At 36.3% G+C, this 25,658-nt stretch overlaps 11 protein-coding genes across 11 annotated transcripts; 6 read left to right on the forward strand and 5 right to left on the reverse strand. All coding sequences in view use genetic code 12, as the record gives it.

The window, feature by feature from the left end:
- Positions 1-391: 391 nt before the first annotated feature.
- CORT_0C04910 (Nop14 nucleolar protein) lies at positions 392-2,794 on the forward strand (the record flags this gene model as incomplete). Its single annotated transcript, XM_003868721.1, has 1 exon — positions 392-2,794. One exon carries the CDS (start codon positions 392-394, stop codon positions 2,792-2,794), a length of 2,403 nt encoding a protein of 800 aa, XP_003868769.1.
- A 1,379-nt stretch (positions 2,795-4,173) lies between these two features.
- Positions 4,174-4,689, reverse strand: CORT_0C04920 (Nce102 protein; the record flags this gene model as incomplete). The annotated part of the gene is made up of 1 exon (XM_003868722.1): positions 4,174-4,689. The coding sequence occupies one exon, from the start codon at positions 4,687-4,689 to the stop codon at positions 4,174-4,176; it is 516 nt and encodes a 171-aa protein (XP_003868770.1).
- Positions 4,690-7,763: 3,074 nt separating this feature from the next.
- On the reverse strand, positions 7,764-8,474 carry CORT_0C04930 (Nas6 protein; the record flags this gene model as incomplete). The annotated part of the gene is made up of 1 exon (XM_003868723.1): positions 7,764-8,474. One exon carries the CDS (start codon positions 8,472-8,474, stop codon positions 7,764-7,766), a length of 711 nt encoding a protein of 236 aa, XP_003868771.1.
- A 235-nt stretch (positions 8,475-8,709) lies between these two features.
- On the reverse strand, positions 8,710-10,935 carry CORT_0C04940 (Hgt4 glucose and galactose sensor; the record flags this gene model as incomplete). The annotated part of the gene is made up of 1 exon (XM_003868724.1): positions 8,710-10,935. The coding sequence occupies one exon, from the start codon at positions 10,933-10,935 to the stop codon at positions 8,710-8,712; it is 2,226 nt and encodes a 741-aa protein (XP_003868772.1).
- Positions 10,936-12,106: 1,171 nt separating this feature from the next.
- CORT_0C04950 (Nus1 protein) lies at positions 12,107-13,375 on the forward strand (the record flags this gene model as incomplete). Its single annotated transcript, XM_003868725.1, has 1 exon — positions 12,107-13,375. One exon carries the CDS (start codon positions 12,107-12,109, stop codon positions 13,373-13,375), a length of 1,269 nt encoding a protein of 422 aa, XP_003868773.1.
- A 1,072-nt stretch (positions 13,376-14,447) lies between these two features.
- On the forward strand, positions 14,448-14,993 carry CORT_0C04960 (Arf2 ADP-ribosylation factor; the record flags this gene model as incomplete). Its single annotated transcript, XM_003868726.1, has 1 exon — positions 14,448-14,993. The coding sequence occupies one exon, from the start codon at positions 14,448-14,450 to the stop codon at positions 14,991-14,993; it is 546 nt and encodes a 181-aa protein (XP_003868774.1).
- Positions 14,994-15,746: 753 nt separating this feature from the next.
- Positions 15,747-16,419, forward strand: CORT_0C04970 (Rpl35 predicted ribosomal protein; the record flags this gene model as incomplete). The annotated part of the gene is made up of 2 exons (XM_003868727.1): positions 15,747-15,749; positions 16,060-16,419. 2 exons carry the CDS (start codon positions 15,747-15,749, stop codon positions 16,417-16,419), a joined length of 363 nt encoding a protein of 120 aa, XP_003868775.1.
- A 215-nt stretch (positions 16,420-16,634) lies between these two features.
- On the reverse strand, positions 16,635-19,921 carry CORT_0C04980 (Ufd2 protein; the record flags this gene model as incomplete). The annotated part of the gene is made up of 2 exons (XM_003868728.1): positions 16,635-19,838; positions 19,904-19,921. The coding sequence occupies 2 exons, from the start codon at positions 19,919-19,921 to the stop codon at positions 16,635-16,637; spliced, it is 3,222 nt and encodes a 1,073-aa protein (XP_003868776.1).
- Positions 19,922-20,466: 545 nt separating this feature from the next.
- Positions 20,467-21,834, forward strand: CORT_0C04990 (Fgr44 protein; the record flags this gene model as incomplete). The annotated part of the gene is made up of 1 exon (XM_003868729.1): positions 20,467-21,834. One exon carries the CDS (start codon positions 20,467-20,469, stop codon positions 21,832-21,834), a length of 1,368 nt encoding a protein of 455 aa, XP_003868777.1.
- Positions 21,835-22,149: 315 nt separating this feature from the next.
- On the forward strand, positions 22,150-22,755 carry CORT_0C05000 (Rdi1 rho GDP dissociation inhibitor; the record flags this gene model as incomplete). Its single annotated transcript, XM_003868730.1, has 1 exon — positions 22,150-22,755. The coding sequence occupies one exon, from the start codon at positions 22,150-22,152 to the stop codon at positions 22,753-22,755; it is 606 nt and encodes a 201-aa protein (XP_003868778.1).
- Positions 22,756-22,878: 123 nt separating this feature from the next.
- CORT_0C05010 (DNA repair helicase) lies at positions 22,879-25,443 on the reverse strand (the record flags this gene model as incomplete). Its single annotated transcript, XM_003868731.1, has 1 exon — positions 22,879-25,443. One exon carries the CDS (start codon positions 25,441-25,443, stop codon positions 22,879-22,881), a length of 2,565 nt encoding a protein of 854 aa, XP_003868779.1.
- Between the last annotated feature and the right edge of the window lie 215 nt (positions 25,444-25,658).

The raw sequence follows: 25,658 nt of genomic DNA on the forward strand, positions 1-25,658 counted from the left end.
GCAATGTTATTTTGCGATAAGTGTTCATTGTTGTATCATTTTGTTATGCTGTATCTATACCACTTTGTTATTCCAACTCTTTGATTGAATACATATTCCTTTAGAGAACTGCTCAAAATTGCTAAAATACAACCAAGTCAATTGCTTAATCAATCTGATTTCATTTACAATGCTATACCTCCCAGATTATGCTATGTACAACTTTTCCAAAGTGGCGACCTAATGTTTTTGTTTCTGTTTTTATTTTTGCAGCAGGAGCTTTGTCGTATTTTGCAGCCCATTGGTTTTAGCGTCGCACTCATCGTCATCGCGAAATTAGGAAGAGAAAAAAAAAATATGGTATAAGGGAAAAGAATAACATCACCAACAATTACTCAAAGAGTCATTAATTATGGCTGGTTCTCAACTAAAGCAGCTTAAATCTGCATTAAAAGAAAAGGGACTCATTGGTCAAACGAATACCAACAAGAAGAAAAGTGCCAAGTCGAAAACATCTAGAAGGAATGAAGTTGATCGAGATTTACGACAACAAAATTTGCATGAAATCAGAGATCAATTTAACAAATTTGACCAGAGGATAAATCGAACAAAGCATGATATAACAATAGCTTCAAAAGATGGATTTGTCAAAGTTGGGTCGAAACAGCATAACGCAGTCACGGCGAAGAATGGTGCCATGCAAAAACAAATGAAGATGCAGTATGATTTGGAAAAACAAAAACGGGGTAGAACCGGAGGTGTTTTAGATAAGAGATTTGGTGAGAATGATTCGCATTTAACTCAGGAGGAGAAAATGTTGGCAAGATTTACCAAGGAAAGACAAGCTGCGTCTAGTGGGAAAAAGAAGGGATTGTATTCATTGCAAAGTGATAATGAAGAAGAAGATGATGATTTTGAGGGTGATGATGGTGGATTTCAATTAACTCACTCAGGTCAAGCATTGTCATTAGATGATGAAGAAACAATCAAATACGTTGATGAAGATCAAGTAGAGGAAGAAGAAGCACCACCACGCAAAAAATCCAAAAATGAAGTCATGAAGGAAATTATTGCCAAATCGAAATTCTACAAGCAGCAAAGACAACAAACATTTGCCAAGACTCAAGATCAAATTGAGGCATTAGATGATGACTTTGGTGATATAATGCAAGATTTGCGATCAGCGCAAGGTGCAATTGCCAAACCAGCATTTCTGCAAAAAGCACCTGAGGATATTGAATATGATAACAAAGTTCGTGAATTGACATATGATAGAAGAGCAGCACCCGCAGACAGAACCAAAACTGAGGAAGAGTTGAGGCGTGAACATGAAGAAAAGATGAAGAAATTAGAACAAGATAGATTGAAAAGAATGGAAGGATTTAATGATCGTGAAGCTGAAGCTGATGATTTAGATGGTGATGGATTCTGGGGTGGAGATAGTGAAAATGAAGAGAATGGGTTTAGTATAAAGAGTGACGATGAAGATGGGGAAAAGCATTTAGAAGAAGAGGGAAGTGATGAGGAGAACATAACAAAATCAGAATCGGCTTTGAAAAAACTGCAACCTGTTTTAATGCCTACTTCCGTGGATGATTTTATTGAACAGATGGAGCTACTTGAGACAGATCAGCAGGCTAGTCATATAAAGAAGATTTGTGAGTCTTATAAACCAAATCTAGCAATGGGAAACAAGGAGAAAATGAATCAGTTTGTTTCTATTCTTTTTGAGTACGTTATGCATTTAGCTGATTCATTCCAGCCATTTGAATCTATTGTCAAGGTTTTGAAAAACTTGGCCAATACATATAATCAAGAGTTGGTTGAACGAATGAGAAGTTATCTTTCCGACATTGAAACCAGGAGTCAAGGAGAAACTACTTTGAAACCTAGAGACTTGATTTATTTTGTCATTGTTGCAATGCTATTCTCAACCTCAGATCATTATCATTTAATTGTGACTCCTAGTGTGATTTTAATGAACCAAATCTTGAGTAATATAGTCTACCATCCTCGCGATGTAGGACAATTGGCTCAAGGTGTATTGCTTGTGGATGTATTGTTGCAATATCAACGATTTTCCAAAAGATATGATCCTGAACTGGTTAATTTTATTGAACATCTGATAATGATGTTGGTGCCTGAATCAGAAAAGTTTGACAATACTAAACTTCTATCAATGGCTGATCCATCCACCAACTATGATTTACCAAAATCAACCAAATTTACTAAAGACCATTTATTATCCATAAAAGAGATTTTCACCACGAGTGACAAATTAAAGTCAAAGCTTTTAATCAAACTTATTAATCTCATGGATAAAAGTGTCAAGTTATGGCGTGATAAATCATCCCTCGTTGAACTTCTCGACTCATATATCGCCATACTCAAACATATCATCAAATACACCACGATTGAACCAATACCACAGCTTTTGACCAAATTCACCAACCTCCACACACAAGCAATCAAATCACGCAAACCACTAACATTGCACCATCACAAATCAATCGCTATTGCAACATATGCACCCAAATTTGAAGAAAATTTCAATCCTGATAAGAAATCTTATGATGAAAATAAAGATCGTCAAGAATTGGCCAAGGTTAGGCAACAATTGAAGAAAGAAAAGAAGGCAGCATTGAAGGATATTCGATATGAAAATAGATTTGTTGCTCGTGAACAAATCGATGAAAAGAAGAAGATGTATGATGAATATCATCGTAAGATGGCTAAAATTGTTAATACTATTCAAGCTGATGAAGGTGCTGAAAAGAATCAATATGAGAGGGAAAAGAAGAAACAAAGAAAGTAAATATCAAGTGGGTGAGCATGTATTTTGTATAGATAAGGTAACGACGATCTTGGTTATATGGGTAATCAGCATTATTTTGTAGATATTCTAGAGACATCTCACTTTCCTCCTACCATTTTGCAATACACTTTGGAGAACGGAAGCTGGTTGCTTAGAGGTAGTAGAAATATGAAGTATACCAATAAGTGCATCGGTTGTAACAAAGCGTTCATAATTTACCGAGTGACCCAACTTCACTTTACTACTTCTATCGTGGCAAAAGTCAATTAGATTTCCTCATATGGTAATAAACTATTTTGGGGGTGTTAAATTGCATAAGTTGCGTTACTGTTATTGTATGTCATTTGAGGAAAACTGAATCTGGTGGTTCTGGAACATCCGGCATTACTCGGATTCTGCTGCAACATGTTTTTGTATCCACAGCAATTTTAGAGCTTTAAAAAAAAAAGAAAATGTTTATTGTCCTTCTTGTTTTGTTTCCGAGGTACGGGATTAATTCCGGTTTTTTAATTCTGCCGTGCCAATGAACCTTTGCGCCTTTTATACCAATAGCAATTCAGACTTTGAGAAAAAGAAAAGACATATACTGGTTTGAAGTTAGGGTTGAGCTCACTTGTATCTCTATACCTTAAGCAAGATCTAAAGGTGTAATCTTACCAGTTAAAGGTTTTCTTTGACATGAAAGCTTATGCATACACACATAACCCCTTTGAACTGATTACTTCTGTTTTTCTTGGACTTTGCTTTTTGATTGCACAAATTGAAAAGGTCATGTATACACCTATGTCCTTACATATATGTACCAAACCTCACAAATGACTTTTGAGAAATAAGTCATGTGTATGTAAGAAGATTGCTCATCTTTGTGTGATGGAGACAGAAAAAAAAAATGAGGTCATAGGTTTGAGCGAGAAAAGAGAACGAGAGATGAGAATAAACAAAACCACAACAAATGGAAATTTGAGCCTTCAACCACCGTCAAATTCAATTTCACACATTGTATCCTCTACACGTATACTATAAGTTTATCAAAATGGATAGATATGGATTATTAAAAGAAGAATAATAATAAAAAAAACGAATAAAGACAACGTAGGTATAAAAAATATTTCAAATGTAGAAAAAGAAGTTGGAATACAATGAGGTAATAGCTAAAGCTCTCAAAATTGAAACCAAGTCAATATCGTAAGAGCACTTCTCTTATAGTAACTCATCCCATCTTTTACTTCCTCCCAACCTCTTTCCAACTCTCCGCTCTCTTACTTTTCTCTTTCTTTGGTGGTAGTGGTGGTGGTATCTCTGTATTATGAATAGGTCGTTGGATGTAAAATGGTTCGTTCAATTAATGTACAAGTTGTAGTTTCACAAGATTGTTACTCTTAAACTTGTGACATGGTTGGAACACCAGTTCTTGGTGCAGATCTTGAGTATTTTGAACCAAACAAACCACCCTTGAATAAACCAATAGCACTGAAAATACCAGAAGCAATAAAGATAAAAGCGGAAAAGTACAAAAATGCAGTTGAAGCTTGCGCTTTTCTACATCTTCCCTTTGAACCTTGGTTGATCTTGTTAGAATCAAGGTAATCTTGGTTACCACACGAATGTACTCTAATACCAGCAGCAATAGCACAAGCAGCAGCAAAAGTGAAAACAAAGTTCAAGAAGTCAAAAATGAACAAAATCAATGGCCATGCCAATGCTTCAATGAAAAAGGCAAATACACCATAAATTGATGAAGTCAAAAGACCAAATGCTGCAGCGAAAACAGCAAAGTTAATTTGAGGATTGTGTTGGTATACGGTAGTGGCGGCCAATGAACCAGTTAAACCAAGAACAATGGCTAAAAATACAAAGTTAAAAGCTCTTAAAATGACGTCTCCGATAGCCAACATTGTGAATTATAGTAGTAGTTGTTGTTGTTTTGTTTTATAAGGGTATTCCGGTATTAAATTTGATTGTTTTTATCAGTCAATTGAGTGGTAGATAAATGTCAATTGATGAAAATAGTAGTTATATAAATCTTCAATACTAATATAGGAAATGATATTGAAGAAAGAAGAAAAAAACCAAAGGGGACAGAAAGTGAAAGTGAAAAAGGGAAAAACTCAATTTATATATATATATATGCTTCATATATGCTACATATATGAAATAGCAATTTTATAAACAACCAATGGGATTTTCCTTTTGCACTAAAAAATAACAATTTATTGTTTATTAGTAATTATCTCTTTAGGTTAATTAAATTAATGTATGTATGTATATGAGTCCTTTATTGTTTAAATTGTTCTCTACTATGCTATTTAAGTTGTTTTGGTTAAGCGCCAAAAGGGAAAGTATGACAAAGTATGACTTATTATGTTTGTGGCTTTGTGTAACCAATAGCAGCTTAACAATGCGGTTCTAGCGTCTAATACATAAGGTTACCATCCATAAGACTACCCAATAGAGGCATACTCTAGGGAGGTAACTGATGGGTGTCTTCCACACCTGTCAATGTCTATCTGTTCTTTTTCACATGCCGATCAAACTAAAATATTCCCTTTTGAAAGTGCAATGATTCTGGGTTTGGTGTGTGGTGAGTGTGTGACTTGTAGTCATTGTTTTTTATCCACAAAGCATGATCACACCTTAACACAAAAACCAGAGCTTATAACTTTAATGAAAAAAAGAATTATAGAGAACCTATATACATCATTATAATAATGACAATAAACCATTTAAATGAACGAAACACACCCCTTGTGACACACACGACGTTCGACCAAATTCTCTTCTACAATTGCTAGTGTATGTGTCAAGAAGTGGCCACCTTCATCTAGAAAGATAGGGTGGCAATGTAATGTTCTGTCTACGTAAGAGCAAGTGTTAGCTAAGTCTTTTTTCATTCTATCGCACAAAGGACAAGTAGCAATCGCAATAGACAAGACTAAATTTTATTTTTATTTCTACTTCTCACATGATGTAACAGAGAGAAAGAAATAAACAAAAAAAAAAAATGTTTTGCCGAACATTCATCGGTGATAATACCCGGACTAAATAGATTAAATAAAAAAACGCAATATATAAAATTTCTCAGCCGGTTGTTATAAGACGGAGAATCGAGAGATAATAATAGAAGGGGTGGCTCCCCTCGAGGGAGTTCGTCTTCCCCTCCGTATCTTGTTTGAGAGAATAGTAAAACTACTTGCTTTTCGCTTTTCAGGAACCCCGGCAATTCCATTTTGTCTGCCGAATTTGTACTCTAGAAGGTCACAAACAAACAATAAAAGAAAAATGGTAATACGAGATAGACGGCTAACCTTCATAAGTAGCGGCAAGAGTCTGTTCATATCGTGTGAAGAAATACAACATGTTGGCTCTCTATTACAATATTGTAAACCCAATTGAGTTCATGTGCAAGGAACAAGTGTTTATCTCCTACGCCGTGTTTTTTGGTCCCCTTCTCTTTCACATATTCCAAAATAGGTAATTAATTAATTCGAAAACATTGAGCCAACACACAAGCGAATAGTAACAGCAGATTTTGTATTGTTCCTAATTCAACGTTTCTTTCTACATATCAATTTGACGCCATTTGTTGTTGTTGTTTCGTCCACATTTGTTAAATTGGGCACCAATTTGTACTACAGTTTCTTTAACCTTCTTTTACAGTCTTTGTTTTTGTTTTTGTTTTTGTTCTGACTTCTTCTTTCGTCTTCTTTTCTTCAATGTGGGTTAACAATAGAGTGCACTCATCGTTTGTGATAGCTTTTCATGTACCATGTGCTTTCTTTTTTTCACTTGCTTTTCACTATTCCTTTGTTTTATGAAGTAGTTGTGGTTTTCTATTTATGTTTTGTGTGTTGTTTTATTATGTGATAAAGTTTTGAAAATGTCTCAATTGGGTCAATACTTGTACTAATTGGGTAACCCATAGTGAGCGCTACCAAACAAATAAAAGAAAAGAATTAGAACCTGAAATTCTCCATTGACTAAAGCCACTTTATTACTACATTATAATAAAGGTACAAAAAGAGTGTAGGTCAATTGCAATCTACCAATATATCAAAGAGCCACGCCCGCACGCCTAAAGGGTTGATGGTCTTTGTTGTTGCAAATTTCAGGTATCACACATCAGTGTACTTTTCGCGTACACCGGAATTTTAGTTCGTGTTGTGCTGCAAATATATTAGACCTTTGTTTCAAGTACTTTCACGCGTACGCGTAGGTATGTGCGCAACTTTGCATCGTCTAACCTTTCGAGATGAGGACCGTCAGATGATGATGAACCACATTTACGATAATACGTGGAATATATATAACGTTAGGTACAATTCGCTTACGTATTTTTGTAAGAAATCGACAAAGTTGACAATAAAAAGCAACATGGCCAATCTTTGTATCCTACCACTAAATATGAACCCCTTTTACAGGTCTCAACTGACTCGTTTGAAAGGTTTTCCTCACCTCTAACAATTGCAATGCCAAGTACTACAGAAGAGGACATATTTCCTTTGGTTCCTTTGGTTTCATGTCACAAAATCTTTCAACAAAGTACAGGGCAAAAAAATCTAATTTCATCTGTCAATATACCCGTCCATTGTTCCTCTTTTAAAAAATTATCTTCTCAGCCAGTTTTGGTTAGGTTCGGTATGAATTTGCTAATTGGGTATCCCGAGAAGATATTAGAGAAGATAAAAAGAAAACAAAAGTTGCAGAAAAGAACAACTGCAACAAAAGCAGTCTCATAAAGCGAGAGGCAGTGGTATTGAAAGCCTATTACTTGTCAATCAATGTACAACTCCTTATAACCATGCGATATACCGAGCTTTCTGATAAAATGTCGTTGCGCGCTTTGAATAGACTTTTGAGTTTCATTAATTGGACTCATGAAACAAGTTGCATATCCTCCCCTTGTCGTGGGCCATATTTACATCCCTTTCCCTCCTTATTCATTTTTAAACTCTCTTTCACCCCCCCCTCATTACTTCTTTTCAACATGCTCTTTAAAATACTTTGCAACTTTCTCATCAACAGCAACTTGAATTGGTGTCTCTCCCTCATCATTCTCAATAGTAGTATCAGCACCACCTTCTTCAACTAGAAAAATAGCCGCATCAGCATGGCCCTCCGCTAAAGCATGATGTAAACTAGTCCACCCATCATTATCTTTTGCATTCACATTGACACCTTTAGCCAGATTCAACAATTGTTTAATTATGGTAATTGATCCAATTGAAGCAGCTCGATGTAATGGCGTATACCCCTTCTTATCTTTAACACGACAAGATGCACCAAACTCATCAATAAGTATACGGACATAGGACAAGTGGTTTTTGGATATGGATAAATGTAATGCTGTTGTGCCTTGATTTGTGGCCAAGTTTATATCAGGTTGGGGATCAGTGTGCATTAAGATATTGAGGATTTCAACATTGCCAATTGAAGCATTGATATGGATTGGAGTCCATCCGGAAGCATCAACTAATTCATCGATATCTGTTCCTTTGGATAAATTCTCAACAATGAATTGAACCAAATCGCTATTGTTGATGGAAACGGCCCAATGTAATGGTGTACGTTCATCATCATCTTTCAAGATAGTTGATTTGGGTTTTTCTGAAATGAGCTGTTTGGCTAAATTGATGTTGTGGTCTTTGATTGCTGTTTGGATTGGGAATTGATCTGAACTCATGGTATGGAATGTGGAGAGCTTTGTAGGAGATGGTGTACTTTGAGTGGCGTAAATTTCCTCGGAGTTTAGTTCTCTCCACAAAATAAAATATACAGTTTAGATCCACCAGTTCCAGATGTCTTTTAATTTTGTACAAATCTAATTATTTTTCCTATTTCCTATGTAGTCTTAAAGAATTGAATTTTTTAATTACCTTTTTATCAACATGCTACCTCCCTAGTTCCACTCTTTGTCCTCATTTATTCTCTCCTCCGTCATTTCCATCTCCTTCATGATCAGCATCCTCACCTTCATCTACTTCCGAATCCGAATCTGAATCCGATGGCGGTTGGTCAAAAAAAGGTGCTGCAATAATCGTTGTTGGCAAACGATTCAAATCGCTCACATCTGCACTGCAATCTAAATTACCATGATGTTGACCTTCACCAGGAAGGTAACCAACATCATCCATTGAATTGAATTCATGACCATTGTGAAGACTATTGCTATTGTGTATAGATGATGAAACTTTACGTACAATGTCAGCCGAGTTGGAGTAATGCTGTGAATAGTCACGTTTTAACGACTCCAAATATTCTTGATAATCATTACTGATATTTGATGCATGGGCAGCTGATCTTGATGAATTGATTGATGAAATACCATTAGATGCCATAGACTGTTTGCGTTGTTGCATACTGAGGTTCTTATCATCCAGAGCATTGGAGGTAGAAGGGGTTCTCTCGTACTTATGGACGGATGTAATGGTCTGTGATGACTTGGGTGGTGCATTGAAATGCAGAGTGTCATCACTATCATGATGTTGATGAATCATAAGATCCACATCATAATCATCATTATCTTTCTCATTTGGAGTCAATTCGTTTGATGTTGTAGATGGTGGTTGGTTGGTACTTATTGGATTATAATTTCCATCCAATTGTGCATAATTAATCTTTGTTGATTTAAACTTCTTTGATACTCTTGCATTGGCACAATGAGCATACATATAATCGACTTCCTCCAATTTCAATCCTTTTGTTTCATAAACGGTAAAGTAAACAAACACAGTGCCCAATGCATTCAAACTGCCCCAGATGAAAAAAATTTTCCCACCTAATCTCACTGTATGTGAACCAGTATCAATCAAATATGGAGTTATGTACGCAAATACAAAGTTCACCAACCAATTAGTAGCAGCGGTTAAGGCTACACCTTTTTGTCTGATGGAAATACCATAGATATCCGAACACAAGGCCCATGCACAACCACCCCAAGTACTGGCAAAGAATAAGATAAACACACATGAAAATGAGACACATAGACTAGCATTGACATGTTGCTCCTGAACACTGACTCCAGTTATGGCTATGATAAAATTCGCTGTTGCCATGCCGATACCTCCCCAAAATAACAAAGGTCTTCGACCGACAGTATCAATCAAAATTATACCCGGAACAGTGAAAACAACATTGACAATGTATGTTATCAATGACATGATGTAATAGTTCTTAACTCCAGCGGAACTGAAAAAATTGACTCCATAATAAAATATAAAATTGACACCTGAACATTGTTGAAAAAACTGTACTCCTATCCCAGTAAACATTCTCAATCCTTGTTTATGTCTACCACCGCCACTTCTAAAACAGTCGAGAATAGTAGTTTTGCCGAAAGATCGTTCATAATCATAATTCGCTTTTATTTCTACCAACTCTTCAATCAAGCATTCATCATCCTCTGGCAATCGTCGTAGTTTGCAAAGTGAATAAAGCGCTTTCTCCAAATTGTCTTTTTGTACATAATACCGTGGACTTTCCGGTAGGAACAACATACCCGTAGATAAAATCAACGCCCACAAAAACTGAATTCCAACGGGTATTCTATAAGACCCTGAGTTTGAAATCTTTCGCGTCCCTTGACATACAGCACTGGCGATCAAGAGACCCCATGTGATGGCCCATTGATAAGTAAACACAACCGAACCTCTAACCCACTTGGGCGATGCTTCAGCTTGATACAAGGGTACAATAGCTGATAAGATCCCCACTGCTACCCCCAGTACTAATCTTCCCACACTAAGCAATGCAATTTCAGTTGAGCTGATTTGTAAAATATTCCCAATATTAAAAATGATACCAGCACTTAAAATAATCGAAAACTTTCGCCCATACCTATCAGAAATTAACGGTGCCACCAAAGCGCCAAAAAAAGTTCCCAACGACAACGACGCCACAACAATAGCTCGTTCATGAGTGGCAAATCCAGTGTGATTACTAGGGAAATGCGTATACACATAGTGCATCTCTAGTAGATCATTTATTAGCCCGGTATCGTATCCATACAAGAACCCACCCACTGCCGCAACTAGACCCACAAAAAAGGCCGAGTTTGATGAACTCTTCTGTCGCATTCTTCGATAGTACTCCTCCTCTATCGTATTATCATACAATATCTGATCTATGTATGACCAAAGCTTCATTATGAAACGTTCTTTGATGTAGTTTGATGTTGAGTTATATTAAATTGATTGAATTTCGAGGGAGGGAATAACGTGTTATATATACATTAGTCGATGTTGTCTGTGGTGAAAATAGCGTTCTATCTGTTGCTGTGTGGACGTATAAGTGTTATAAATAGTAAATCTAATCTAAGACGATGCCAGCCTAATGAATGTTTGGTTTTCTGGGGTATATCCTTTGTCTTCTTTATGATTTCGATTTTTTCCTTTTTCCCTCTCGGTTCTATTCTTTGTCTTCCTTGATAAAAATTTTGTGCCTATAAATTTTTTTGTCTGCAATGGTTTACGAGAGAGAAGAGTGAGAGATCAAGGTAAGACCAAACGATCTAACGTTTTAGATTAGTTTAGTTCGCATACGTGTATATATTGAGGGTGACTGTTTGGGAAGTGCACAGTGGCAACTTCAATTAATAAAATAGGGTTGCTTTCCCAGCCCCCTTCAGAAATACAAACTTATTGACATTATGTGTATGATATTTTCTTGTCCTTAATTAAAAGGTTAATTAAAGTGGAGAGAGTACAGTAATAATCATTTAAAATTATCAAGTAAAATACTTTAAATTTTTATTTCCGTTCGTACTTTTTGCCTCCGCTCATGCGCCTAAACTAAATCGGCTTCTTGTACGAATCCAATTTTTTTTTCTGCTTTATCCTCACGCCGCCCCATTCCACGCCACATGTAGAGAAAAAAGAAGAGAGAAAGAGAGAGAGAGAGACTGTAGACGCCTGAGGATGCGTCTAAATCTTTTCACTGTACCTTTGAAAGAAAATCTAGGGCTCAGGGGTAGAATTGGCTTTTTCAACATCAAATTGTTGACTCTAGGACCACTATTCTTTCTAGCAACCTATGATTTCATCATATTTAGTTGCAAAAAAAATGATGTATTTGGAACTCCTTCTCATGCAAAAGCTGGAAGCCAGTAGAGCAGAGAGAATCCATCAAGAATCAAACAAGTTAAAATGCGTTCCTGTGACTCAAAATTGACTATGTACCCATCTACATTTTTAGTTAGGGTCATACTCAGCTGACCATGGCATTCAATGCTTGTAGTATCTACAAATTCTTCCTCATTGGATCTCTCTTCATCGTCCACACAACCGGAAAAGTACACACTTTCGTCTCCTTAGTCCAATGGCGGTCCACGCTTCTACACCCGTCTCTTTCTTAAACACATCTAGTCCTACATTTACTTGTGTTATCAGAATCTCAAAATGGGAGGCACTACACAAGAAAAAAAACGTTAGATTTTCGGCTTCTGATAATTTTCCTTTTTTTACAACAGGGAGAAATACGTATCATCAAAGAAGAGTCATCCCCACCATTATGTCTGCGTTAAAATCACCAAGGATCGTCGATGACGTGAGACTCAACAACAATGGAGAAGTCAAGTTAAAGGATGTCACCAACGAAGCAAAGTCGAGACAGAAGATAGCTAAAAATGATGTGGTTAAAGCACCACCAAGTACAATTCGAACTGTCAACATCTTTACCATATTGGTCCAGCTTGTACACCGTTTTTTTACTGTTGGATTGGTTGCACTGGGTGCTTCAGTCACTAGCTTAATCATGTTCTACATCAACCATTTGATTCTCCTCAACTTGTTCTTCACCATTGCCATTTACAAAAATGTTTTATTCATATATCGCAAGATTTACTTGAAGTTCCTTACTTTAACCTATTATCCCAATAAATCACCTCAAGTGATTAGAGATGATGTCAACCAGTTAGTCAAAATTCCCAAATCGGTCTCTTGCATTTTAGATTTGAAAGATGACGACGATGAAAATGGCGGTAAAGATGGATTGTATAATCAGATCAGTGAGTTGGCAGCTTGGAGTGTGAGCGCAGGTATATCAAGATTGATCATCTATGAATACACTGGATCTATAAATCAAAGCAGTGAGTCACTACTTGATTTAAGTAAAGTCATAACTCGGAATTTGATTTCATATTTTGGCTCAGAAGCTATCCCTGCATTCTCATTGAAAGTACCTCACAAAAACTTGATCTTGTACAGCGACGAGTCCGTTAGTCTATCATCGACTGAAGAACCAAGAGAAGCTACAGTGGATTTAGAAATTGACTTACTTAGTAGAGTTGATGGAAAGCCAACTATTGTTGAACTAACCAAAACAATGAGTGAATTGGCTGTGAACAAAGAGTTATCGGTTAATGATATAACCATTGACTTGATTGACGAAGAGTTGGTTGAATTGGTTGGACCAGAACCAGACTTGTTGATTTCATTCGCACCTTCATTAAATTTGGAAGATTACCCACCTTGGCATATTAGATTGACTGAGGTTTATTGGGAACCTGAAAACAAAGATGTGAGCTATGCTGTTTTTATTCGTGCCTTGAAGCAATTTTCCCAATGCAAGGTAAATGCAGGTAAGTAATATTCGGCTTGCTTAAATTAGTTGTCTTAGCTAGAGATGGGAGTTTGGTGTAAGTTCTAGGGGGAGATGGGTGCTAATTTTTATTATTTTAATTCGATGCATAGAAGAGATTCGGCTGTGAAGCAGAGCTCTAGTATATCTATTTTTATATATTCACGGTTGGGCTAATTAATACATGTATAGAACAAGGGTTTTGTAATCAGTTGTAAAAGGCCGATAAATTTTGCATTTTGTTTTGTGGATTGAAATAAGACGCGTCATTTGGAAAGCACCATGACACATTCTATTATACTGATTCGACTTGTGAAAATACAACCTTGCAAAGCCAAATTGCTTAAGTTAATGCGCTCGAAATGGCAATACCTACAAGAGATACGCACCACCACCAAACCCGTCGTAGTATGCTGTATTTAGTATATCAGTACCAACAATAGTTGGTAGCAGTAGCATTCTATCGGATCCAAGAAAAAAAAAAAAGAAATTTTGATTTGTTGTTAGTAATTTGAATTGATCACACTACCATTACAATATGCAAATAAGGTTGCATTTTATGGCTCTTGTAAATATGCTGCCTGAAAGCTAGAAGTTGGAAGATGTCTTAAAAGCCAATCGAACATCATTGCCTCATCTACACCGTAATTACTGTAGATCACCATACTCTACAACCTTTTTGTAACACAATTGCTTTGTTTGTGTGTGCAATAAATGTTTGCCATTCTTTTTTTACTGTTTTTGACCTATCACACACTACCTTTATTCTCTCACTCTCTCTCACTTTGAAGTCAACGAAATCAAAATCAGTTTTTCAAACAAACCACGTATCAAAAATTCTAAAGCAAATTATCCATCAATCAAACTGATCGAGTAACTGGAGGTGTACACTTTATCAGTCAACTAAGTCTCACTCAATCAATCAATCATCGAGTATACAGAATCGCAAAGAGTATTCATTTCATATTTTTTAAACTTTATCATTCTTAAAGCATTAACCGCTCACTCCCTATTATTAACAAGTGATCAACTTTTAACATTTTCATAACATACATCATAACACACTAATACATACATCATCATGGGTTTATCATTTTCAAAATTATTTGCCAATCTTTTTGGGAACAGAGAAATGAGAATTTTAATGGTTGGTTTGGATGCTGCTGGTAAAACCACCATATTGTATAAATTGAAGTTGGGTGAAATTGTCACCACTATTCCAACCATTGGTTTCAATGTTGAAACTGTTGAGTACAAGAACATTTCATTCACAGTGTGGGATGTTGGTGGACAAGATAAAATTAGACCATTGTGGCGTTATTATTTCCAAAACACCCAAGGTATTATTTTCGTTGTAGACTCAAATGATAGAGACCGTATTGCTGAAGCTAGAGAAGAATTACAACAGATGTTGAATGAAGATGAATTGAGAGATGCATTATTGTTGGTTTTCGCTAACAAGCAAGATTTACCAAATGCTATGAATGCTGCTGAAATAACTGAAAAATTGGGCTTGCATTCTATTAGACAAAGACCATGGTACATTCAAGCTACTTGCGCCACTACTGGTGATGGTTTGTACGAAGGTTTGGAATGGTTATCAACTAATTTGAAGAAGTCTGGATAAATGATGAAGAGATCAGGGGGCAATTGGAAATCAAACTAATAGCATATCTACTCTTTTTCTTCACTTTATCTATTATCTAGTATGTTACTGTGTATTTCTTGATCAAATACTGTATAATAAACAAAGTTCAACATTGTATTAGAGGTGGATATTGTTTGCTTTGTCGTGGTGGGGTAGAAACTTTCAGACAGATAAGAGAGTTTCCAAATGGGTACTACTCTTCATTTCTGATACAAAATGACGTCGACACACGTCTTATAAGATGTAGTTCGCAAGCACGTTGTATAGATTCGATAAAGTGGAAATCGTGAGGACGTCTGATCAAGAGTAGATCATCCAATGTCGTTATACACCGGGAATATCAGTAACGTGCACGAACCAGCAAATAAAAATGTGGCAGAGTATCTACAATATTTCACAAACGGTGTGACCTTCACATTTGGACCCTCTATAGTCTGATTACTCATAACAGATTGGCAACACTTCGGACTGATCAAATAGTAGTATATCTTGTGTGTTTATCTTTACCACAAACATTATCATATCTTAATCTTTTTTCTGTCCCCACCTCCCTGCACGTGCAAATTGTAAAATTAGGGCTTTACCAAGAACATTTTTTTCCCACTAACAAAACTCAGACAGAGTCGCACTACTCTGTTGTGTGTGAGGGACTAAAATAAAATTTTCAGACTTTATTAAGAGTAAGGCTCACATTCGTCATCAACGTTCAGTTCATTAAAATACACACACACAATGGTATGTTATCTACTCATAGATACAAGTAGGATATAGTGTTTGGCAAGGAAAGATCAGTGCAAGATGTGGATAGACGGATATATGGAGGGAAAATGTGGACACGATGCATGTTTGATCAAGTCATCGAAATGATCATCAAGGGACAGTCTGCCGAAATGTATTATTAGCAAAACACTTTCAAATATTAAAGAACGGAGTATCTTCTGAAAATTGCAGAGTACCACATCTTCAGGATCAATACGATTCCTTCATGCCACTTGTCCTGCCAACTCGGCCTAGCTCAAGTTATACTAACTCCTCTCTTCTTTAGGTCGCCGTTAAAACTTTCGAATTAAGAACTAAATCCAAGGAACAATTAGAAGAACAATTGGTTGAATTGAAGAAAGAATTAGCCAACTTGAAGGTTCAAAAATTACAAAGACCAAGTTTACCAAGAATTCACATTGTTAGAAAAAACATTGCTAGAGTCTTGACTGTTATCAACTTGAACCAAAGAGAGAATGTTAAAGCTTTCTACAAAGGTAAGAAATATCAACCAAAAGATTTAAGAGCTAAAAAAACTAGAGCTTTAAGAAGACAATTGACCAAGTTTGAAAAATCACAAGAAACTGAAAAAGCTAGAAAACAAAGAATCACTTTCCCACAAAGAAAGTATGCTATTAAGGCTTAAATTTGAGGGCTATTTTTAGTATATGAATGTGTTAACGAAGTGATTATGAAGAACTGGAGGTTTTCTAGATGACTTGAAGAGGTAATTTCTGTATAGTTACAAAAGATTGTGTATATTTTCTTTTTTTGTGGAAATATTATACTTTAATATCGGGCATTAGTTAAGGAGGTTGAAATTGTAAACTATATATATGTGATATTAGAAAGTCTATCTATTTATTCAGTCATTACTACATCCTCTTCCCCTTGTTGTTGCTTCTCTTGTAACTTTTCCAGTTTCTTTTGAAGTTTGAATGCGGATATCTTGGCTTTTAAGTCAATATCATCCTGCACATCCTCCAATTTTAATGGAACTCTATTGAAAGGGTCAGTGGCATCACTCAACAAATGAGCTTTGATAGTTGATCTATCAATACTAATTTTAGAAGATGGTAATATAACAGGGTCTTCCATAACAGTAAACATCAATGGATCTAAGAATTCATCAGGCACTTCACCCAATTCCAATTCTTCGCTCTCTTCAATGAGTCTATTTTCTTCTGCTTTGGCAGCAAAGATTGCCAACAGATTAATTATCCTATTATCAACAAATGTCCTCTTGGTTAAAATACTCTCGGCTTTCTTAAAATATGCAATGTTGAACGATCTTCCATCCCTTGAAACAGCAATAACAAACCCTTTTTGTAATGAAAGGTTGACATAAACTTCACAAATGTCACTCAAAATCTTTTTAGGTTCAAACTTGTACTTTTCAGGTTCAGCAACTTTTAAGTTGGAACATTTAGGGCCAACTAGTACTGATAAATTGTAATCCAACATGCCAGCTAATCTATCGACAATTTCTGGCAACACGAAACCCTGAGGTACTTCTTTGGTGAACAACTTGAACAATTCCATAGTTTCATTTGATAAGGCAATTAAAGATTTCACTCTTCTTTCATCACCTTCCAAATTACCATTCAATGTTTCATCGTTACCCATCTCCTCATTTGCTTCACTTCCAGTTTGACGACGTTTGATTTCTACTTGATAGTCATGAATTGAGTTCAACAAATTGAAAGTTTCGTCTAAAAGATACGTAGTATCATTCAACATTCTTGCAATAAATCGAATAAAAAAGTCAACATTATTCTCCGAATAATCTTTCAATTGCAATCGATACTGAGGTATCTTCCATAACTCTTCAAGAATTACAGAAATGTAATAACGACTGTTGAATTTATCATAGAATTGAGACGATGCACCAGTTTTCTCAACCATGACATAGAAATCAAGTAATGAATACAACAAGTTATGTGTAACCAACTCATTTCTATCAAAAATGGAAACCATGAAGCCCGGATGACCATCTTGTCTGGGAAGTGAACCAATGTACAAAATCTCCACAATGTTGGCCTTCATGTGGGGATTACCAATCAATTCTGGACACCTCAACAAGATGGTAATGAACTCAACAAACAATGTCAACTTATCTTCATTTAAAACTAACGGGCAACCTCTGAAATTGGCAGAAAATTTGGTATAGTTGATGATACCTTCCAAAAGAAATTCTGGATAATGCTTCCACGGGATCGGAGTCTTGGTTTTTAAAAAATCATGATCGTCTAATTCCGATACTTTTGTGATTTTGAAAATGGGAATACTCAACTTCTTCTGTGGGAACGCATGATTTGGGTCAATTAATCTAGTAATAAACACTGTTGCACCAATAATGAAATCAAAAATTTCCAATTGCAAATCTCTATAGCTAAACACAGCGTTGATTGCATGCTGCAGTGACTTCAATGCATTGACCCTGCTATGCATTATTGGCAACTGTGCTCTCATCCGTTCTCGCATTGCCGGTGCGGCTCCTCCACGACCAGCTTCAATCGCAGTTATTTGGCTCTCCATCTGCTCAATAGTACGCTTCATTCTGTCGAACTTGATAAATATACCACCCACACCATAATGTAAATAAGCTAAAGTCAAGTTGAAACAATCAGAAATAAAGTTTGTAGCATCAGTGCCAAGCTCTTCGCGTTTAGATTGACTGTAATTAGTGGCCTCTTCAATTGTTGAGTTGACCCTTGATTCATCTTTGATGTCTAACAAGTTGCTCTTTGTGAAATATTCAACGTCAATTTTATCAATTTTACTATAGGTGGGATAATCTAAAAATGGCATGCTCAATTTGATCAAAACTATTGTTATATTGAACATCAATCCATCACTTGCAACAGTTTGAAAGTCAACGTGACTACCCCGCCTCAAGTGACTCTTGTTGACCAACTCAGCCAACCATTGAATGACATTGGTTCTGGTCTCAGTGGACCCACGTATTAATTTATCAACAATCACAAATAATCGATCCAATGCTACTTTATACTCATTTTGAAGTGATTCGTATGCGCTGTGGATTTGGATCGGGGACATTTTACTTACTTCTTCTCCAAAATAAGGACCTGCGGTATCGATAAGTGGTGATACTCTCAAAATTGGACCCAATAATGACTTGAGTTCATAATCCAACCCCAGTTCTTTTGAAGGTGGCTGAAACCCTGCAATCTGGGAGAATATTGCAGCAACTGGTTTGATAGAAACAAGGGTTTCAATGACTGACAAGTAGTTCAAATACCTTTGATCTTTGAATGTAATACCTTTTAATCTCAGACTCATGTAAGGAAAAATTAGATTCAAAAGCTCTAATAAATTGTCCTCTTCGTAGCTAACCTTAATAATGTCTACTAAAAACGATGACATATCAGCAAAACGTTCCACTATTGTGTTTAAAGCTTGCTCAATGTTACTTGATAAAAACATGTCAGGGATTTGTAAGCCCATATTACCATACCTTACTGCTAGATTGATAATCTGACTCAATAGATCCACTTTTTCATCATGAAAAGCTGCCTTTATTGGAAGCGACCTTTTTACTTTGTAAGCAGCATGATATACCGAGTACAAGTATGCAGTTGGTCCCTTTCCCGGCACTCCAGTTTCTGATAATATTTCCATAAAGATCGAGTCCAAGTAATTCTCATTTAATTTGTCATTAGAATTTTGCAACTCGTGTGCTAAATTAGGCAAAAAAACTACTGAGCTTGAGGTTTTATTGGAGTCTAATGTGATCTTGAATATGTGCTCTAGCTCTCTCGTCAACCATTGGGAAATATGATCCTCTTTCGATTGTGTTGGCTTGGGTGAAGGAGCAGGCAATGCATGATTATCAGTGGCAATTTGAGTCGATTGTTCGGGGATATTCTTCAGTTCTTTCTCTACTTTATTTAATTGGAAAGTAGTAGGTGTATTCTGTTCCGACGTCGTAACCTTGGGCTCTTCAGTTATTGGTTTTGCTGCTGGCTGTTGTTGTTGCAGTTGCTGTTGGGGCGTGCTAGGTCTATTAGATCCAGCGAGTTTGGCCAATCTCTTAGCTCGAATCTAGACGAATATTGTTAGTACGCCTGTTGATTAAAATCACGATTGCTATTGGTCCTTATACATACCTCGTCTGCACTTGACATGAATAGCTAATATGGGGATTCTAACACTCTTGAGAAATAATTGGTGAATAGCTAGATAATAAGTTCCAAGAGTGCTGCCAAATTGGTTCTTATGATTCTGATTAATCTTTTTGTTCTGTTGACATTTATATGCAGTACTACGACACTCCTATAATAAATTTTTTCTCTTTTCTTTTTTCTACTTACTATTACTATTACTACTATACATATACGTATATACAAGTTTATTATTATAGACAGGGTTTTTTGTATAACCAATTTTCAATTTGATCTATTATCTGCATAGCAGAAACAAAGGTATTTTTTCAGTGTTAGTTCACTAACTTCCTATTTTGATTAGATTTAGGTTAAGAATATCAACAAAGGGTGACGTTTTCACTCAAGAAGAGAGGGTTATACACTTTGGACATTAACATATTCCAAAAAAAGAATTTTTGTTTGTTTTAAAAGTTCACCACCTATTTCAAATAGGCGTACTTCATCATAGAATATAAAAACATCCTGCACCAGGAGAGGGGAGAAATAGTAGCGTCAAATACCAAAAAATGTCAGACATACCGCAGTCCATCATCACTGCTTTGACAAAGTATCAAGATAGACCATTTATCTTGTACCTTGAAAAAGATTTAATAAAATTCATCAAGAATTCTATTTTAGGTAACATCAAACAACCAGAGTATGTAATTCAAGCACAATATTTGAAAAACTCGTACTATAGACTATTGAGCCACCAATTATGTCAATATTACCATCTACAGCATTGGAACAATCAGTCAAATGAAATTGTTGTTACTCCATCGGAAAATTTTGATTATTCTTCATTTTTGATTAAGGTTGAAGATGAATCAAGTGATTTTGTTAAAGTTGCCGATGTTGCTCATAAATATCAACCTGTTCATACACCTGAACCACCGCATCTGAATGGATATATCCAACAACAGCCGCATCATAATGTAAACCACCACCAACACCTGCACAACATCTACCACCCACATCAGCATCAGCATCAGCATCAGCATCAGCATCACTCTCATCTGGATCGAATTGACTCAACCAGGGCGACGGGAACACCGTTCATGTCCAATCCTCAATCTTTTAAACCAAAGATGATTGTCAAAAAAATCATACCTAAGCCAACTACTTCTTCACCACCGATGGAAGCAAGTGAGAACAACAACAATGATAGCATAGAAAGCCTTTCAAAGTTGAAGATTGATGAAAATGGATCTAGCAGTGCTCCACCATCAGAAGGTTCAGATGTGTCACTCAATACTACATCATCGACAACGATTGAAAGTCAAAGAGCATCAAAAGAAGCATTGTACAAAAAAGTACGAGAGGAGATATTTTTGAAAGAGGATGAAGATCAAACAGGAGAAGAAGAGGAAACAGTAGAGGGAGAAGAAGGTGAAGAGGAGGAGAAAAAGCAGCTGGAAGAAATCGTAGATAAAGGTTTTACAAAAGAGAGACCTACTAGAACAAACTATCGCAGAAGTCGAGAGTACACCCCTGGATATAGCAAAAACCATTATTCAGTACCATACCAAGTACCAATCCAAATGCAGTACCCACAAATGTATCACCCCCACCACAATGGAGCATCACCAGCTATTCCTCAAGGAAGCACACTTCCAGTTTTGTACAGCCCCTATTATCCTACTGTTCAACCACCGCTAGTTCCTCAAGCATATGCTCCCCCGTTCCACACTGTACCTTCTTATGATAAAGAAACAGAGCGAAGAATTTTAAACAATCCATACATTATTTTACCAAGTGATATTGACTCTCATGATCGATTCAAGAATCCAAAGCATCAACAATTACACAAGTCCAAAAAGATGTATCAAAATGGTAATGGAAGTGGTGCCAGCATAGGGCGAAACAGTAACTACAAAGGCCAAAGACCTACATAGAAATTAAAAGGAATCTGAAATTTCAAATATTGTTCTCGTAGTTTTACAAATGCATCTCCAATACAATTGTATGTAATGGGGTTCCATATGTTTAAAAAATTAAACGAGATGTTAAACTCATGTCGGTTATTATCAGTTTTTGTGTTCTTCTTTATCCTTTTACCATTTCTTAATTTGGTTAAATTCAAAAATAATAAACCATAATAAACGATTAATTATTAAGATCAAAACTATTTTTATGATTCAGGACACGCACAAGTTTCAACTTCTACACCTACCACTACTACTACTACAACAACAACAACACCATCAACAATGTCAAACGTAGATGACGATTTAGTTCCTGAACAAGTAGAAGGGTACACTGTTGGAGAAAAGAAAACAATTGACGAATACAATAAACTAGATGCCGAAGATGAAAGTTTAGCCAAGTGGAAAGCTTCATTGGGATTATCGACCACTGAAACACCATACCCTGTTAAACCAAATGACAAAAGAACAGTGGTTGTTACTGAATTGGCATTGGAGTTCCCCGATCAACCTGAATTACAACCAATTAGAATAAATTTAGAAGATGCTGATGGAAATACAATTTTGAACAAGGAGATCAAATTTAGCATCAAGGAAAAATCAATTTATCAATTAGTTGTCAAGTTTAGAGTCCAACATGAAATCATTACTGGGTTGAAATATTTACATTCGGTTAAAAGAGGTGGATTAAGGGTAGATAAAGTTGAAGAACCATTGGGAAGTTATGCACCAAATACAGTTGAAAATCCATTTTATGAGCGTAAATTTACTGAAGTTGAAGCTCCTTCGGGGATGATTGCTAGAGGTACTTATTCTGCTGTTTCCAAGTTTGTTGATGATGATAAAAATGTCCATTTGACTGTTCCTTGGAGTTTTGCTATTGTGAAATAAAGAGTACATAGAGAAGTAATGATATGCTATTGAAAAAAATTTAATATAATATCCAATCTAAACAAATCAACTGAGGCAGGTGAAAGTTCGTATTATGGCGTGCTTGAACGAAGTCCTTAAGCATTACCTTTTTGTACCTAATGCATTAGACTTTAGCTTGCGTATAGGGATATAAGGAGGGGCCTTGTTCTTTTTTGGGGCGGGTACGGTCAGCAAAACCACAATCGCATCATCATCCAGGTTGTCATCAATTGCAATTACTTTAGGCTTTGATACTACTGCTGGTGCTTTGAATTCAAGTTTTCTCCTTTTTGAATTCAAATCTTGACTTAGACACAGTGCTTTTGCAAATCCTACTGACATAGCATTTTCCGGCAGTGTAGTGGGGTCAAATGTTTCATTAGTTGAATACATTTTCCAATTTTTGATATATGCATGAAACAATTGTTCCAATTGTTTTTCAACTGAGTTATCGTACTTGATTTCTAGCAACGAGCACAACTGTTTATACCCGTTCATATTTTTCAATGCAGGTTGTACTTCATCAAACACTTTCAGCTCTGCTAGCCTTGTAACAAATCTAGATTCACAATCTATAGATCGTTTCCAAGAGTTACTTGATCCAGATTCTTTGTAGGCAGATACATAAAGTAACAATTGGGCTCTGGTACATGCAACGTAGAAGCATCGTCTTTCTTCATCGAGTGCGTTGGAGTCACTACTAAACATTGCAAATCCAGCAGGTAATAAACCTTCAGATAAACCAGGCACAAACACCACAGGCCATTCAAGACCTTTGGCACCATGGATAGTACTTAGTGAAACTTTTGGACTATTCAGCTTCTCATCCTCCTTGTCATCAGTCGCATATAACCCAATTGATTGTACAAATTGAACTATAAAGTTCCTATCATCAGCATCTTGATCATCATCTATATTACCTATGATAGTTTCGTCTTGAAATTGAAACTGGCAGAATTGCTCTCTTACTTCCTCAATATTCAAAGATCTTTCTTCGTCTTTCAGATATTCAGCCTTAAGACCTGACTCTTCATAAACAACCTCAAACAATTGCAATGCAAAAGCGCATCTATCGCGATCAGTATTACTTGGTTCAATCTTTTGTAATATTTCCTTTGCCTTCTCAATCATTTGAACATATTTGGCAACACTGCTGCTTGTTCGAAGTGGTAACTTTAAATCTGGAAGCTTATCGATAGATAAGGCCTTGAGCACCTGAAATGCAGAGGAACCAGATCGTTTGCCCTTCATGATGAGGTCATCTATTGATTCAAGAGCCTTTGCACCCAATCCACGTTTAGGGAAATTCAATGTACGCGATATGGATATTCTATCATCCTCATCACCACAAACTCGTAAATAATCGATGATGGCAACAACTTCTTGTCTCTCCCAAAACGCTTTACCTCTAATCATGAAATAGGGAATTTTCCTTCTCACTAATTCAGTCTCCACAGCACGGGTTTGAAACGCAGCACGAAACAAAATTGCAATATCCTTCGGTTTAAACACTGAATTAGGTAATGCTAATAGAAACTCGATCTGATAGACTATCCATTTAGCTTCTTGTGTAGCCGACTTCAAGCATTTGTACACCGGTTTTATGGAATCCTTGAATTGAGATACCAAATCCTTCACTTGCCGACTCTCTTGCTGTCTCATTAAGTTTTCCGATATTTGCAAAATATCTTTTGTAGATCGATAATTTTGGTTCAATGCGATAACTGTACATGGTAAGTTGAGCTTTCCATAATGTTCAAGCATTATCGCAAAATTCTTTGATTGTGCATCTCTAAATGCATATATACTTTGATCTGGGTCACCAACAATAGTTACATTGTTTTGGAACTTTGGATTAATAACACTTCCAGTTGCAAATTGATACATCAAGCGAAGTTGTATATCATTTGTGTCTTGAAATTCATCGACAAGCACGTGTTTGACGAAGTGAAGTACCGGATACTTTGTCACCAAATTGTAACATGTTAGCAAACAATCATCAAAATCAAGTTTCCCTTCCTCGATGAGTTTCAGTTGATACGCTGTATATATTAAGTGCAAACATTTGTTATACTTTTGGACATTTTGATAACTCTCCGGCAAAAGTCCTTGGGATTTTAGTCTTGATATTTGCCGCTTCAACTTGTACAAGTCGATTCCATGATGTTTTTCATTTTGCTTGTTGGATCGAAGTATTATAGTTTCTTCAATAGGTGCACCGCGTATGTACTTGATAACCTCACCTGGAAGGTCCTTTTCCAAGATCTCTCTCAATAAATGATCTTTATCTCTCTCATCAGCAACAGAATACCCATTAACACCAATCTTGGACCCAAATTTCTTAATAATTCGGTAACATAAACTGTGAAATGTGCCCACCAACAAGTTTGATACATTGATCTCAATGTGTGCTTTCAATAAGGATTCCAATCTTTCCACTAATTCATTAGCTGCCTTCTTCGTAAAGGTAGTTACAATAATGTGTTCTGGTTTAATCTTTTCCACGAGGAGTAGGTACGCAACTCTTGATGTCAAGACTTTTGTCTTTCCAGTTCCCGGACCAGCAATTATTTGAAGACGGCCATTGGCAGGTGCAGTAACTGCTTGTTTCTGATTCTCATTGAGACCGTCTAAAAACGCAAGGTTTTGAGTTGAGCTAGTTGCCATGTCCCATGTAGAGCTCTCAAGTGAAGTACGGGTAGATCAATACATATATTTTCTCAAATGTTTTGATCTCATGCCACTTTGTGTATTTCGTCTATTCGGACGCGTTAAATTGAGCTTACAGTGTCAAAGTAAGCGAAAGAACTATGGATCTTCTAACAAGTGGGCAAATTGCTAGCATCTATGCTTTGCATTGGAAGCTTCTGTAATAGCAGCTG

The sequence above is a fragment of the Candida orthopsilosis genome, assembly GCF_000315875.1.
Source record: "Candida orthopsilosis Co 90-125, chromosome 3 draft sequence".
NCBI lineage: Eukaryota > Fungi > Ascomycota > Pichiomycetes > Serinales > Debaryomycetaceae > Lodderomyces > Lodderomyces orthopsilosis.